The sequence below is a fragment of the Chiloscyllium plagiosum genome, unplaced genomic scaffold (assembly GCF_037043375.1).
Source record: "Chiloscyllium plagiosum isolate Xiang-an unplaced genomic scaffold, Cpla_swu_hap1 HiC_scaffold_21, whole genome shotgun sequence".
In the NCBI taxonomy this organism is placed as follows: domain Eukaryota; kingdom Metazoa; phylum Chordata; class Chondrichthyes; order Orectolobiformes; family Hemiscylliidae; genus Chiloscyllium; species Chiloscyllium plagiosum.
Genome location: NW_028270159.1, coordinates 2408584 through 2423294, shown reverse-complemented (window position 1 = coordinate 2423294; position 14711 = coordinate 2408584). Strand labels below are relative to the sequence as shown.

Here is a 14711-nt window from a genome sequence, read left to right as displayed (position 1 = left end):
TCTTCTGTGATCTCTCCACACCTCCCCTCCTCCCGCCCCACCTCTCCCCCTTCCAACCCCTTCCTCCCTCTCTCCTGCCTCTCCCTCACTCCCCTTTCTCTCTCCCTGTCTCTCCCTCTGTCTCTTTCCCTCTCTCTCTCTCTCTATCTCTCCCTCCCTCTCTCTCCCTCTTTCTCCCTCCCTCTTTCTCCCTCTCTCTATCTTTCTCTCTCTTTCTTCCCCCCCACTTCTTACCCCTGTCTCTGAACACGGTGGCTCAGTGGTTAGCACTGCTGCCTCACCGCACCAGAGCCCCAGGTTTGATTCAGCCGACTGACTGTGTGGAGTTTTCACATTCTCCCAGTGTCTGCGTGGGTTTCCTCCGGATGCTCCGGTTTCCTCCCACAGTCCAAAGGTGTGCAGGTCAGGTGAACTGGCCATGCTAAGTTACCCGTAGTGTTAGGTGCATTAGTCAGGGGTAGCTATAGGGTTGGGAATCTGGGTCTGGGTGGGTTACTCTTCAGAGGGTCAGTGTGGACTTGTTGGGCTGAAGGGCCTGTTTCCACATTGTGCTCTCACTCCCTGTCTCTCTCTCTGTCTCTCTGTCCAGAGAGTTTTGCCTTTCCTTTGCCAATCACTGACTGATCTTTGTGACAGATGTTTGGCAATGGTTTAGATTCACGGTCTGTTTTGTATGAACTTCAGCCATTTGGCTCGGAGAGAGATTGAGCCCATCTCTGCAACTGGGATCCCAGGGAATGTGCTGGGAATCCGGGGAGGATGCTGGGATTCCGGGGAGGGTGCTGGGAATCCGGGGAGGGTGCTGGGAAACCGGGGAGGGTGCTGGGATCACGGGGAGGGTGCTGGGAAACCGGGGAGGGTGCTGGGAAACCGGGGAGGGTGCTGGGATCACGGGGAGGGTGCTGGGAAACCGGGGAGGGTGCTGGTATCCCGGGGAATGTGCTGGGATCCCGGGGAGGGTGCTGGGATTCCGGGGAATGTGCTGGGATTCCGGGGAATGTGCTGGGATCCCGGGGAATGTGCTGGGATTCCGGGGAGGGTGCTTGGATTCCGGGGAGGATGCTGGGAAACCGGGGAGGGTGCTGGGATTCCAGGGAGGGTGCTGGTATCCCGGGGAGGATGCTGGGAAACCGGGGAGGGTGCTGGGAATCCAGGGAGGGTACTGGGGTCCCAAGTCAGTAATTCACTTGTGATTTTTACTTCATTCATATCAGGAGACAACATCGAAATGGAATAAGGTTCTCTTAAGGAATTACTGTAACCGATCTGTAAAGGGTTAAATGCCCAGAATCAAAAATAAATTGAGAAATAGTTTACACGCAGGTTGTGTATTCCCACCTCCTGGAACTTGGCTCTACATTAAATGTTGCTTTATTCTGTGCTTGAAGTGAATGTGTGACAGAAGATGGGCTGTGTTGAAATGAGAATGTTTCTATCCTGCCTATCGTCGTGTGTTCCATTCCCACAGTCTGTCGCCGTGAATATTGATTCGAGGCAGGATGGTTGTCAAAGAGGTTTTTAAACATGGGCTTCAAGCCTCCGAGGAGGGGTGTGGGAGGGTGTGGTTGGGGGAGGATGTGGTTGGGGATGTGGTTGAGTAGGGTGTGATTGGGGAGGGTGTGGTTGGGGAGGGTGTGGTTGAGTAGGGTGTGGTTGAGTAGGGTGTGGTTGGGGAGGATGTGGTTGGGGAGGGTGTGGTTGAGTAGGGTGTGATTGGGGAGGATGTGGTTGGGGAGGGTGTGGTTGGGGAGGGTGTGGTTGAGTAGGGTGTGATTGGGGAGGATGTGGTTAGGGTGATGTGCTTGGGGGGGATATGGTTGGGGAGGGTGTGGTTGGGGAGGGTGTAGTTGAGGATTGTGTGGTTGGGGAGGCTGTGGTTGGGGACGGTGTGGTTAGGGGATGTGGTTGGGAAGGATATGGTTGAGGATTGTGTGGTTGGGGAGGGTGTGGTTAGGGGGATATGGTTGGGGGAGGGTGTGGTTGGGGGATGTGGCCGGGAATGGTCTGGTCGGGGAGGGTGTGGTTGGGCAGGGTGTGGTCGGGGGATGTGGTTGGGGGTATGTGGTTGGGGGAGGGTGTGGTCGGGTGGCTGTGTTCCAGGATGGTGTGGTTGGGAAGGGTGTGATCGGGGGAGGGTGCGTTCGGATGAGGGTGCGGTCAGGGGAATGGGTCGGGGAGGGTGTGGTTGGGGAGGGTTAGGGAGAATTGTGTGGTTGGGGAGGGTGTGGTTAGGGGGATGTGGTTGGGGAAGGTGTGGTTGGGGGATGTGGTCGGGGAGGGTGTGGTCGGGGGAGGGTGTGGTCGGGAATGGTGTGGTCGGGGATGGTGCGGTCGGGGGAGGGATCCGGTAGGGAGGGTGTGGTTGGGGGGATGTGGTTGGGGAGGGTTTGGCTGGGGGAAGATGTGGTTGGGGGAGGATGTGGTTGAGGGGAAGTTGTTGGGGGATGTGATTGGGGTGGATGTGCTTGGAGGGTGTGGTTGGGGGAGTGTGTGGTTGGGGAGGGTGTGGTTGGGGAGGGTGTGTTTGGGGAGGGTGTGTTTGGGGAGGGTGTGGTTGGGGGTGCGGTTGTGGAGGGTGCGGTTGTGGAGGGTGCGGTCGAGGAGGGTGCAGTTGCGGAGAGTTTGGTTGGTGGAGAAGGTGGTTGAGGAGGATGTGGTTGGGGGGGAATGTGGTTGTGGAGAGTGTGTTTGGGGAGGGTGTGTTTGGGGAGGGTGTGTTTGGGGAGGGTGTGTTTGGGGAGGGTGTGTTTGGGGAGGGTGTGTTTGGGGAGGGTGTGTTTGGGGAGGGTGTGTTCGGGGAGGGCGCGGTTGTGGAGGAAGCGGTTGGGGGAGGTGCAGTTGGGGAGGGTGTGTTTGGGGAGAATGTGGTTGGGGGAGGGTGTGGTTGGGGAGATGTGGTTGGGGGAGATGTGGAGGGTGCGGTTGGGGAGGGAGTGGTTGAGGGAGGATGTGTTTGGGGAAGGTGTGTTTGGGGGGATGTGGTTGGGGAGGGAGTGGTTGGGGATGGTGTGATTGTGGTTGGGGGAGGGTGTGGTTGGTGAAGGGTGTGGTTGGGGAAAGGTGTGGTTGGGGGAGAGTGTGTTTGGGGAGGGTGTGGTTCGGGTTGGGGAGGGTGGGGTTGGGGTAGAGTGGGGTTGGGGAGGGTGTGTTTGGGGGAGGGTGTGGTTGGAGATGGTGTGATTGGGGTTGGGGGAGGGTGTGATTGGGGTTGGGGGAGGGTGTGGTTGGGGGAGGGTGTGGTTGGAGATGGTGTGATTGGGGTTGGGGGAGGGTGTGTTTGGGGAGGGTGTGTTTGGGGAGGGCGTGGTTGTGGAGGAAGCGGTTGGGGTAGTTTGTAGTTGGGGAGGGTGTGTTTGTGGAGAATGTGGTTGGGGGAGGATGTGGTTTGGGGAGGGTGTGGTTGTGGAGGGTGTGGTTGGCGAAATGTGGTTGTGGAGGGTGTGTTTCGGGTGGTGCAGTTGGGGGGCTGCGGTTGTGGAGGGTGCGGTTGGGGAGAGTTCGGTTGGGGAGTGGTTGAGGGAGGATGTGGTTGGGGAGGGTGTGGTTCGGGAGATGTGGTTGGGGAGGGTGTGATGGGGGGATGTAGTTGGGGAGGATGTGGTTGGAGGGTGCGGTCAGGGCAGGGTGCGGTCAGGGGTGGTGCGGTCGGGGGTGATGCGGTCAGGGGAGGGTGCGGTTGGGGGATGTGGTTGGAGGGTGCGGTTGTGGAGGGTGCGGTTGGGGAGGGAGTGGTTGAGGGAAGATTTGGTTGGGGAGGATGTGTTGGGGAGGGTGTGGTTGGGGGATGTGCTTGGGGAGGATGTGCTTGGGGGAGGGTGTGGTTGGGGAGGGTGCGGTTGGGGGTGGTGTGGTTGGGGGGTGCGGTTATGGAGGGTGCGGCCGAGGAGGGTGCGGTAGCGGAGGGTTTGGTTGGTGGAGGAGTGGTTGGGGGGATTGTGTTTGGGAAGGGTGTGTTTGGGAAGGGTGTGTTTGGGGAGGGCGCGGTTGTGGAGGAAGCAGTTGGGGGAGGTGCAGTTGGGGAGGGTGTGGTTGGGGAAGGTGTGTTTGTGGAGAATGTGGTTGGGGGAGGATGTGGTTGGGGAGATGTGGTTGGGGGAGATGTGGAGGGTGCGGTTGGGGAGGGAGTGGTTGGGGGAGGATGTGGTTGGGGGAGGGTGTGTTTGGGGAGGATGTGTTTGGGGAGGGTGTGATTAGGGAGGGTGTGGTTTGGGGGGATGTGGTTGGGGAGGGTGTGTTTGGGGGGATGTGGTTGGGGAGGGTGTGTTTGGGGGGATGTGGTTGGGGATGGTGTGATTGGGGTTGGGGGAGGGTGTGGTTGGGGATGGTGTGATTGGGGTTGGGGGAGGGTGTGGTTGGCAAAGGGTGTGGTTGGGGGAGGGTGTGTTTGGGGAGGGTGTGTTTGGGGAGGGTGTGGTTGGGGTTGGGGAGAGTGGGGTTGGGGAGGGTGTGGTGGGGGAGGGTGTGGTTCGGGAGGATGTGGCTGGGGGAGGGTGTGGTTGGGGTGGATGTTGGTGGGGTGGATGTGTTTGGGGAGGATGTGGTTGGGGAGGGTGTGGTTGTGGAGGGTGCGTTTGGGGAGGGTTCCATAAGACCATAAGACATAGGAGTGGAAGTAAGGCCATTCGGCCCATCGAGTCCACTCCGCCATTCAATCATGGCTGATGCGCATTTCAGCTCCACTTACCAGCGTTCTCCCCGTAGCCCTTAATTCCTCGAGACAACAAGAATCTATCAATCTCGGCCTTGAAGACATTTAGCGTCCCAGCCTCCACTGCACTCCGTGGCAATGAATTCCACAGGCCCACCACTCTCTGGCTGAAGAAATGTCTCCGCATTTCTGTTCTGAAATGACCCCCTCTAATTCTAAGGCTGTGTCCACGGGTCCTAGTCTCCTCGTCTAACGGAAACAATTTCCTAGCATCCACCTTTTCCAAGCCATGTATTATTTTGTATGTCTCTATTAAGTCTCCCCTTAATCTTCTAAACTCCAACGAATACAATCCCAGTATCCTCAGCTGTTCCTCCTATGTTAGACCTGTCATTCCAGGGATCATCCGTGTGAATCTCTGCTGGACACACTCCAGTGCCAGTATGTCCTTCCTGAGGTGTGGGGACCAAAACTGGACACAGTACTCCAAATGGGGCCTAACCAGAGCTTTATAAAGTCTCAGTAGTACATCTCTGCTTTTATATTCCAACCCTCTTGAGATAAGAGACAACATTGCATTCGCTTGGGGAGTGGTTGAGGAAGGGTGTGATTGGGGGGATGTGGTCGGGGAGGATGTGGTTGGAGGGTGCGGTCAGGGCAGGGTGCGGTCAGGGGGATGTGGTTGGGGAGGGAGTGGTGGGGAGGGTGTGGTTGGGGGGATGTAGTTGGGGAGGGTGTGGTTGGAGGCTGCAGTTGGGGAGAGTGTGTTTAGGGGATGTGGTTGGGGAGCATGTGGAGGGGGGAAGGATGTGTTCGGGGGGATGCGTCGGGTGGATGCGGTTGGGGGAAGGTGCAGTTGGGAAGATGTGGGGGGATATGGTTGGGGAGGATGTGGTTGAGGATTGTGTGGTTGGGGAGGGTGTGGTTAGAGGGATGTAATTGGGGGAGGATGTGGTTGGGGAGGTTGGGTTGGGGGGCGGGTGTGGTTGGGGTGGGCGTGGTCGGGGAGGTTGCAGTCGGGGAGGGTGTGTTCGAATGAGGGTGCGGTCAGGGGGATGGTCGGGGAGGGTGCGGTTGGAGGGTTCCGGTGGGGAGGATGCAGTGGGGAGGATGCAGTGGGGAGGGTGTGGTTGGGGGATGTGATTCGGGAGGATGTGGTTGAGGGGAAGTGGTTGGGGGTGTGGTCGTGGATATGGTTGAGGGGATGTGGTTGGGGAGGATGTGCTTAAGGGACGGTGTGGTTGGGGTTTGGGGAGGGAGTGGTTGGGGAAATGTGGTTGTGGAGGGAGTGGTTGGGGAGGGAGTGGTTGGGGAGAGAGTGGTTGGGGAAATGTGGTTGTGGAGGGAGTGGTTGTGGAGGGAGTGGTTGGGGAGGGAGTGGTTGGGGAGGGAGTGGTTGGGGAGATGTGGTTGGGGAGAGAGTGGTTGGGGAGAGAGTGGTTGGGGAGATGTGGTTGGGGAGAGAGTGGTTGGGGAGATGTGGTTGTGGAGGGTGTGTTTCGGGAGGATGCGGTTGGGGGGCTGCGGTTGTGGAGGATGCGGTTGGGGAAGGTGTGATTGGGGGGATGTGGTTGGAGGGTGCGGTCGGGGGGGGTGCGGTCAGGGGAGGATGCGGTTGGGGACGTGGTTGAGGAGGGTGTGGTTGGGGGGATGTGGTTGGGGAGCATGTGGAGGGGGAGGATGTGTTCAGAGGGCAGGTGGTCGGGGAGGATGCGGTCGGGGGAAGGTGCGGTTGGGGAGGGTATGGTTGGAGGATGTGGTTTGGGGAGGGTGTGGTTGGGGAGGGTGTGGATCGGGGGAGGTGGTCGGCGGATGTGGTTGGGGGAGGGTGTGGTCGGGTTGGGTGTGTTCAGATGAGGGTGCGGTCAGGAGGGGTTGCGGTCAGGGGGATGGGTCGGGGAGGGTGCGGTTGGAGGGATGTGGTTGGGGGATATGTTTCGGGAGTATGTAGTTGAGGGTGGTGTGGTCGGGGGATGTGGGTTGAGGAGGATGTGGTTGGGGGAGGGTGCAGTTGGGGAGGGTGTGGTGGGGGAGGGTGTGGTTGGGGAGCATGTGGAGGGGGGAGGAGGTGTTCAGAGGGCAGGTGGTTGGGGAGGATGCGGTCGGGGGAAGGTGCAGTTGGGGAGAGTTCGGTTGGGGAGGGTGTGTTTGGGGGATGTGGTTGGGGATGGTGTGGTTGGGGATGGTGTGATTGGGGGGTGTGGTTGGGGAGATGTGGTTTGGGGAGGGTGTGGTTGGGAAGTTGTGGTTGGGGAGGATGTTTTTGGGGGGGGATGTGGTTGGGGAGCGTGTGGTTGGGGGAGGATATGTTCGGGGGGCAGGTGGTCGGGGAGGGTGCGGTCGGGGGGATGCGGTTGGGCGGATGCGGTTGGGGGAGGGTGCGGTTAGGTGGGATGCGGTTGGGGATGATGCTTTTGGGGAGGATTTGGTTGGGGAGGGTGTGTTTGGGGGATGTGGTTGGGGAGGGTGTGATTGGGGGGATGGTTGGGGATGGTGTGGTTGGGGGATGTGGTTGGGGAGGGTGTTTTGGGGGGATGGTTGGGGATGGTGTGGTTGGGGGATGTGGTTGGGGAGCATGTGGTTGGGGGAGGGTGCGTTTGGGTGGGATGCGGTACGGGATGATGCTTTTGGGGAGGATTTGGTTAGGGAGGGTGTGTTTGGGGGTTGTGGTTGTGGAGGGTCTGATTGGGGAGGGTGTAATGGGGATGGTGTGGTTGGGGGAGGATGTGGTTGGGGATGTTGTGGTTGGGGATGTGGTTGGGGAGGATGTGCTTGGGGGAGGATGTGCTTGGGGGAGGGTGTGGTTGGGGGAGGGTCTACTTGGGGGAGGGTGTGGTTGGGGAGGATGTGGTTTGTGGAGGGTGCGGTTGGGGGATGTGTTTGGGGAGGATGTGATTGAGGGATGTGGTTGGGTAGGGTGTGGTTGGGGAGGGTATGGTTGGGGAGGTTATGTTTTGGGGATGTGGTTGGGGAGGGTGTGATTGGGGAATGTGGTTTGGGGAGATGTGGTTGGGGAGGTTATGTTTTGGGGATGTGGTTGGGGAGGGTGTGATTGGGGGACGGTGTGGTTGGATGTGTTTTGGGGAGATGTAGTTGGGGATGGTGTGGTGGGGGATGTGGTTGGAGGAGATGTTCTTGGGGAGGAAGTGGTTGGGAATGGTGTGGTTTGGCGAGTGTGTGGTTGAGGGATGTGGTTGGGGGAGGATGTAGTTTGGGGACGATGTGGTTCAGGAGGGTGTGGTTGGGGAGGATGTGCTTGGGGGAGGGTGTGGTTGGGGGATGTGGTTCGGGAAGGTGTGTTTGGGGGAGGGTGTGGTTGGGGGATGTGGTTCGGGAAGGTGTGTTTGGGGGAGGGTGTGGTTGGGGAGGATGTGGTTTGGGAAGGATGTGGTTTGGGGAGGGTGTGGTTGAGGGGATGTGGTTGGGGGCATGTATTCGGAGAGGATGTGGTCAGGAGGATGTAGTTGGGGATGATGCGGTTGGGGGGGATGTGGTTGGGGAGGGTGTGGTTGGGAGGGTGTGGTTGGGGAGGGTGTGGTTGGGGAGGGTGTGTTCGGGGGAAGGTGCGGTTGAGGAGGGTGCGGTCGGGGGGATGTGGTCGGAAGGATGTAGTTGGGGAGGGTGCGGTCGGGGGAAGGTGCGGTTGTGGAGGGTGCGGTTGTGGAGGGTGCGGTTGGTGGAGGTGGTGGTTGGGGATGTGGTTGGGGTAGGGTGCGGTCGGGTGAGGGTGCGGTCGGGGGAGGGTGCGGTCGGGGGAGGGTGCGGTCGGGGGAGGGTGCGGTCGGGGGAGGGTGCGGTCGGGGGAGGGGAGGGTGCGGTCGGGGGAGGGTGTGGTCGGGGGAGGGGAGGGTGCGGTCGGGGGAGGGTGCGGTCGGGGGAGGGGAGGGTGCGGTCGGGGGAGGGTGCAGTCGGGGGAGGGGAGGGTGCGGTCGGGGGAGGGTGGGGTCGGGGGAGATAGGGATGGGGTCATGGTTGGAGGTGCATTTGGACACGATGAATCATTCGGAAGTCTGTGTTGTTGTGCTGGTGATGGAGATTGAGGTTTGACATTTGTCTATCCTCAGGAGCTCCTTCAGCAGGGATGTGTATTCCAGGAGCGACATGGATGGGAACGACCTGGATGGTTCAATCCGAAAGGACCTGCTCCAGTAAGTGGCTCCTCATCATTAAACTCACTTGTTAATTCAAAAGTAAACATTTCCCTGTTGTATGTTGGACAGTAGCAGCTGGAAATGTACTGCAACCAATTTGTAATTTGTGAGGACTCTGAGGAATGGTCTGGTCAGAAGTGGTGATGTTCACCCATGATTGTGCCAGTGTTTGGCATCAGTTGTGAGTCCTGAGACCCTGAAGCAGTCAGTTCCCAAATGCAAGATCCAGACAATGTCCAGATTTCAGCTGAAAAGTGACAAGTAAATATTGTGGTGAGTAACTCCCCGCCTGTCTCCCCCCGCCTGTCTCCCCCCGCCTGTCTCCCCCCGCCTGTCTCCCCCCGCCTGTCTCCCCCCGCCTGTCTCCCCCCGCCTGACTCCCCCCGCCTGTCTCCCCCCGCCTGACTCCCCCCGCCTGACTCCCCGCCTGTCTCCCCATTTGCCTGAATGGGGGCAGCTCCAACAACACTCAAGAGACTCAACTCCATCCAGGACAAAGCTGCCTGTTTGACTCACACCACACCCACTCCCTCCACCACACACTCCCTCCACCACACCCACTCCCTCCACCACACACACTCAGTAGCAGCAGTGTGTACTATGTTCAGGTTGTACTGCAGAAATTTACCAAAGATCCCTCGACAGCACATTCCAAACCCACAACCACTTCCATCTAGAACAAGGGCAGCAAGTACATGGGAACACCACCATCACCTGCACGTTCTCCTCCAAGTCACTCACCATCCTGACTTGGAAATATGTTGCCATTCCTTCACTATCGCTGGGTCAAAATCCTGGGATTCATCTCGCTAAGAGAATTGTGGGTCAACCCACAGCATTCGGACAGCAGCGGATCAAGCAGGCAGCTTACCGGCACCTTTTCTGAAGCAGCTGGGGATGTGCAGTATGTGCTGGCCCAGCCAGTGACACCGACATCCCATAGAGGTAAAGCAATAACCAGTAACTGTGTTATCACACCTATCAGCTCACATTTCTAAATGTTTTATTTAAGCGTAAAAATGGTGAAGTTACGGTGCCTTTTGAAAGGACCTCTCAAACACCAGAGTTAGAACCATTTGCCAGATGCATTTGTGCTTTAGGAAAGGTACTGAGAGAACAGAGAATGAATTTCTCACTCACTCGTCTGTCTGTCATTTACTGTCTCTCTGGTTATATCGAGATAATGGATGCATTGATGATTATCTTTCAGAATATTCTCTGGAAAGGTTCCTGCAAACTGGAAAGCAGCCAATTTAATTCCATTATTTAAGAAAGGAGGGAGATAGAGAACTAAAAACCTGCTTGTTTGATGTCAGTAATAGAGAAAATGTTTGAATTTATTGTAAAAAACGTGATAATTTGAGTACTGCCGAATACAGTGATCATCATTAATTGGTGCATTCTCAGTGACAATGCTTCTACCAAGCAGAGTACAGCACAGGAGCAGGCCCTTCAGCCCACCATGTCAGTGCTGACAATGATGTTATCCTAAACTCATCCCATCTACTTGCACCTAGTCTGTATCCCTATCTCTACCTGTTCATGTCTCTGTCTAAATGCCTCTTAAATGTTGCTATTGAATCTGTTTCTACCACCTGCACTGGCAGCACATTCCTGGTGCCTACTACTCTCTGTGTTTAAACAAAAAACCTCCTTTAAACTTCCTCCCTCTCACCTTAGACCTATGCTCCTTCATATTTGACATTTCCATCCTGGGAAAATGACAGAATATCCACCTATCTATGCCTCTCGTTATTTTATATACTTATATCAGGTTGCCCCTCAGTCTCCAATGCTCTAGTGTAATCAGACAGTTTGTTTAACCTCTCCTCATAGCTAACACACTCCAATCTAAGCAACATTCTGTTACACAATCTCTCCAAAGCCTCCACATCCTTCCTATAGTGTGGTGACCAGAACTGCACACAGTCCTCCAAACATGGCCTCAACTAAAGTTGTATATGGCTGCAGCATGACTTGCTAACTTTTATACCCAGTGCCTTGATCGATAAAAGCAAGCATCTTTACAACCTTACCCACTTCTGTTGCCACTTCCAGGGACTGTACATTGTACCCCAAGATCCCTCTGTACATCACTGATCCTGACCACCCTGCCATTTAATGCATACTTTCCAATCAGTACCCAACCAATCCACAAAATATCGGTCCTCTATTTTGTTGAATTGGTATTCTTGTGAGTGGTCCTGGTGAGTCTAAGACAAAAAGGTTCAATAATATGTGTCTGTCTCAGCAATAGTTAAGTTGTGTATAATCACATGACTAAGTGTGGCCATTGGACACTTCGAAAAGAATGGGAACATCAGGCAGAGGCAGCATGGAGTGAGGAAAGGAAAATCATGCTTCACAAAGTTATCGGAGTTTAGGGACTTTATGTTTAACAAAGATGATGTATTTGGATGTTCAAATGATTTTTGATATGGTCCCACACAAGAGTTTAGAAACATAGAAAAGTACAGCATAGAACAGGCCCTTTGGCCCATGTTGTGCTGAGGTTTAATCCTAATGTAAAATATAATAACTTAACCTATGTACCCCTCAACTCATTGCTATCCATGTGCATGACCAGCAGTCGCTTAAATGCCCCCAAGGACTCTGCTTCCACCACGACCACTGGCAACGCATTCCATGCATTCACCTGCTGCTCAGAAGGGAAGGAGGAAGAGGAGCAGAGCAGTAGTCATTGGGGACTCAATAGTTAGGGGGACAGATAGGAGGTTCTGTGGGGACGAGAGAGACTCACGGTTAGTGTGTTGCCTCCTGGGTGCCATGATTCGTGATGTCTCTGATCGTGTTTTTGGGATCCTTCAGAGGTGGAGCGGGGGGGGGGGGGGGGGGAGGAGCCTCAAGTCATGGTCCACATTGGCAACAATGACATAGGTCGGAAGAGAGATGGGGATTGAGGCAGAAATTCAGGGACCGAGGATGGAAGCTTAGAGCTAGGACAAACAAAGTTGTTTTCTCTGGTTTGCTGCCCGTGCCACGTGCTAGTGAGGTGAGGAATAGGGAGAGAAAGGAGTTGAACACGTGGCTACAGGGATGGTGCAGGAGGGAGGGTTTTGGGTTTTTGGATAATTGGAGCTCTTTCTGGGGTAGGTGGGACCTCTACAAGCAGGATGGTCTTTATCTGAACCAGAGGGGTACCAATATCCTGGGGGGGAAATTCGCTAAAGCTATTAAGGTGGATTTAAACTAATACAGCAGGGGGATGGGAACCAAAATTGTAGGACAGGTACAGAAGAGGATGAGAGTAGAGAGCTCCAAAATCAAGTATCTGACACTGGCAAGCGAGAACCTGGTTTGAAGTGTGTGTACTTCAACGTGAGGAACATCCGAAATAAAGTGGGTGAACTGGCAGCGTGGGTTGGTACCTGGGACTTCGATGTTGTGGCCATGACAGAGACATGGATAGAGCAGGGACAGGAATGGCTGTTGCAGGTTCCGGGATTCAGATGTTTCAGTAAGAACACAGAAGATGGTAAAAGAGGGGGAGGTGTGGCATTGTTGGTCAAGGACAGTATTACAGTTATAGAAAGATGTTTGGGGACTCATTAACTGAGGTAGTATGGGCTGAGGTTAGAAGTCACCATGGCGGGAGTTTTCTATAGGCCTCCGAATAGTCCCAGAGATGTAGAGGAAAGGATAGCAAAGATGATTCTCGATAGGAGTGAGAGAGGCAGGGTAGTTGTCATGGGGGACTTCAACTATCCAAGTATTGACTGGGAACACTACAGTACGAGTAGTATAGATGGGTCAGTTTTTGTCCAGTGTGTGCAGGAGGGCTTCCAGACACAGTATGTAGACAGGCCCACAAGGGGCGAAGCCACTTTAGCTTTAGTACTGGGTAACGAGCCTGGCCAGGTGTTAGATTTGGAAGTAGGTGAGCACTTTAGAGACAGCGATCACAATTCTGTTAGTTTTACTTTAGTGATGGAAAGGGATAGGTGTACACCACCGAGCAAGAGTTACAGCTGGGGGAAGGGAAATTACGATGCAATTAAGAAAGATTTAGGAAGCGTAGAATGGGGAAGGAAACTGCAGGGGATGAGCACATTAAAAATGTGGAGCTTATTCAAGGAAAAGCTCCTGTGTGTCCGAGATAAGTATGTACCTGTCAGGCAGGGAGGAAGATATAGAACGCGTGAGCCGTGGTTTACTAAGGAAGTGGAATCCCTGGTCAAGAAGAAGAAGGAGGCTTATGTTAGGACATGATTCGGAGATGCCGGTGTTGGTCTGGGGTGTACAAAGTTAAAAATCACACAACACCAGGTTATAGTCCAACAGGTGTAATTGGAAGCAACTCCGAAAGCTAGAGTGCTTCCAATTAAACCTGTTGGACTATAACCTGGTGTTGTGTGATTTTTAACAATGTTAGGACAAAATGTGAAAACTCAGTTAGGGCGCTTGAGGGTTACAAGGAGGTCAGGAAAGACCTAAAAAGAGAGTTCAGAAGAGCCCGGAGGAGACATGAGAATTGTTGGCCAATAGGATCAGGGTTAACCCTAAGGCTTTCCATAGGTATGTCAGGAATAAAAGAATGACGAGAGTTAAATTAGGGCCAATCAAGGATAATAGTGGGAAGTTGTGTGTGGAGTCAGAGGAGATGGGGAAGCACTAAATAAATATTTTTCAACAGTGTTCACTATAGAAAATGAAAATGTTGGCGAGGAAGTTACAGTGATACCTGCATCTAGACTCGAAGAGATAGAGGTTCACAAGGAAGAGGTATTAGAAATACTGCAGAGTGTGAAAATAGACAAGTCCCCTGGGCCAGATGGGATCGTGTTTTTTGGATCCTTCGGAGGTGGGGGGTGGGCGGGGAGAGCAGCCCCAAGTCATGGTCCACATTGGCACCAACGACATAGGTCGGAAGAGAGATGGGGATTTAAGGCAGAAATTCAGGGACCGAGGATGGAAGCTTAGAGCTAGGACAAACAGAGTTGTTTTCTCTGGTTTGCTGCCCGTGCCACGTGCTAGTGAGGTGAGGAATTGGGAGAGAGAGGAGTTGAACATGTGGCTACAGGGATGGTGCAGGAGGGAGGGTTTTGGGTTTTTGGATAATTGAGCTCTTTCTGGGGTAGGTGGGATCTCTACAAACAGGATGGTCTTTATCTAAACCAGAGAGGTACCAATATCCTGGGGGGGAAATTTGCTAAAGCTATTAAGGTGGATTTAAACTAATACAGCAGGGGGATGGGAACCAAAATTGTAGGACAGGTACAGAAGATCCCCTGGACTGAAAAGCGATTCTCCTGTTCCTTGGATGCTGCCTGACCTGCTGCGCTTTTCCAGCAACACATTTTCAGCCCGGATGGGATCTATCCTAGGATCCTCTGGGGAGCAAGGGAAGAGATTGCCGAGCCTTTGGTATTGATCTTCGAATCATCATTGTCTACAGGAATAGTGCCTGAGGACTGGAGGATAGCAAATGTGGTTCCCTTGTTCAAAAAGGGTAGTAGAGACAACCCTGGTAATTACAGACCAGTGAGTCTCACTTCAGATGTTGGTAAAGTGTTGGAAAAGGTTATAAGAGATAGGATTTATAATCATCTAGAAAAGAATAATCTGATCAAGGTCAGTCAGCACGGTTTTGTGAAGGGTAGGTCGTGCCTAACGAATCCTATTGAGTTTTTTGACAAAGTGACCAAACAGGTAGATGAGAGTAAACCGGTTGATGTGGTGTACATGGATTTCAGCAAGGCGTTCGATAAGGTTCCCCACAGTAGGCTATTATACAAAATGCAGAGGAATGGGATTGTGGGAGACATAGCAGTTTGGATCAGTAATTGGGTTGCTGAAAGAAGACAGAGGGTTGTAGTTGATGGGACATGATCATCTGGTGTCCAGTTACTAGCGGTGTACCCCAAGGGTCGGTGTTGGGTCCACTGCTGTTC

The 14711-nt window shown here is 54.3% G+C and overlaps 1 protein-coding gene across 1 annotated transcript in view; it reads left to right on the top strand.

Annotated features, from left to right (window-relative positions):
- Nucleotides 1-14711, top strand: part of sardh (sarcosine dehydrogenase) — a 229547-nt gene that overhangs the window by 163809 nt on the left and 51027 nt on the right. Inside the window, exon 12 of the mRNA XM_087998130.1 lies at nucleotides 8713-8796. Within this exon, the coding sequence (XP_087854256.1) occupies nucleotides 8713-8796 (84 nt within the window). The remainder of the gene's footprint in view (nucleotides 1-8712; nucleotides 8797-14711) is intronic.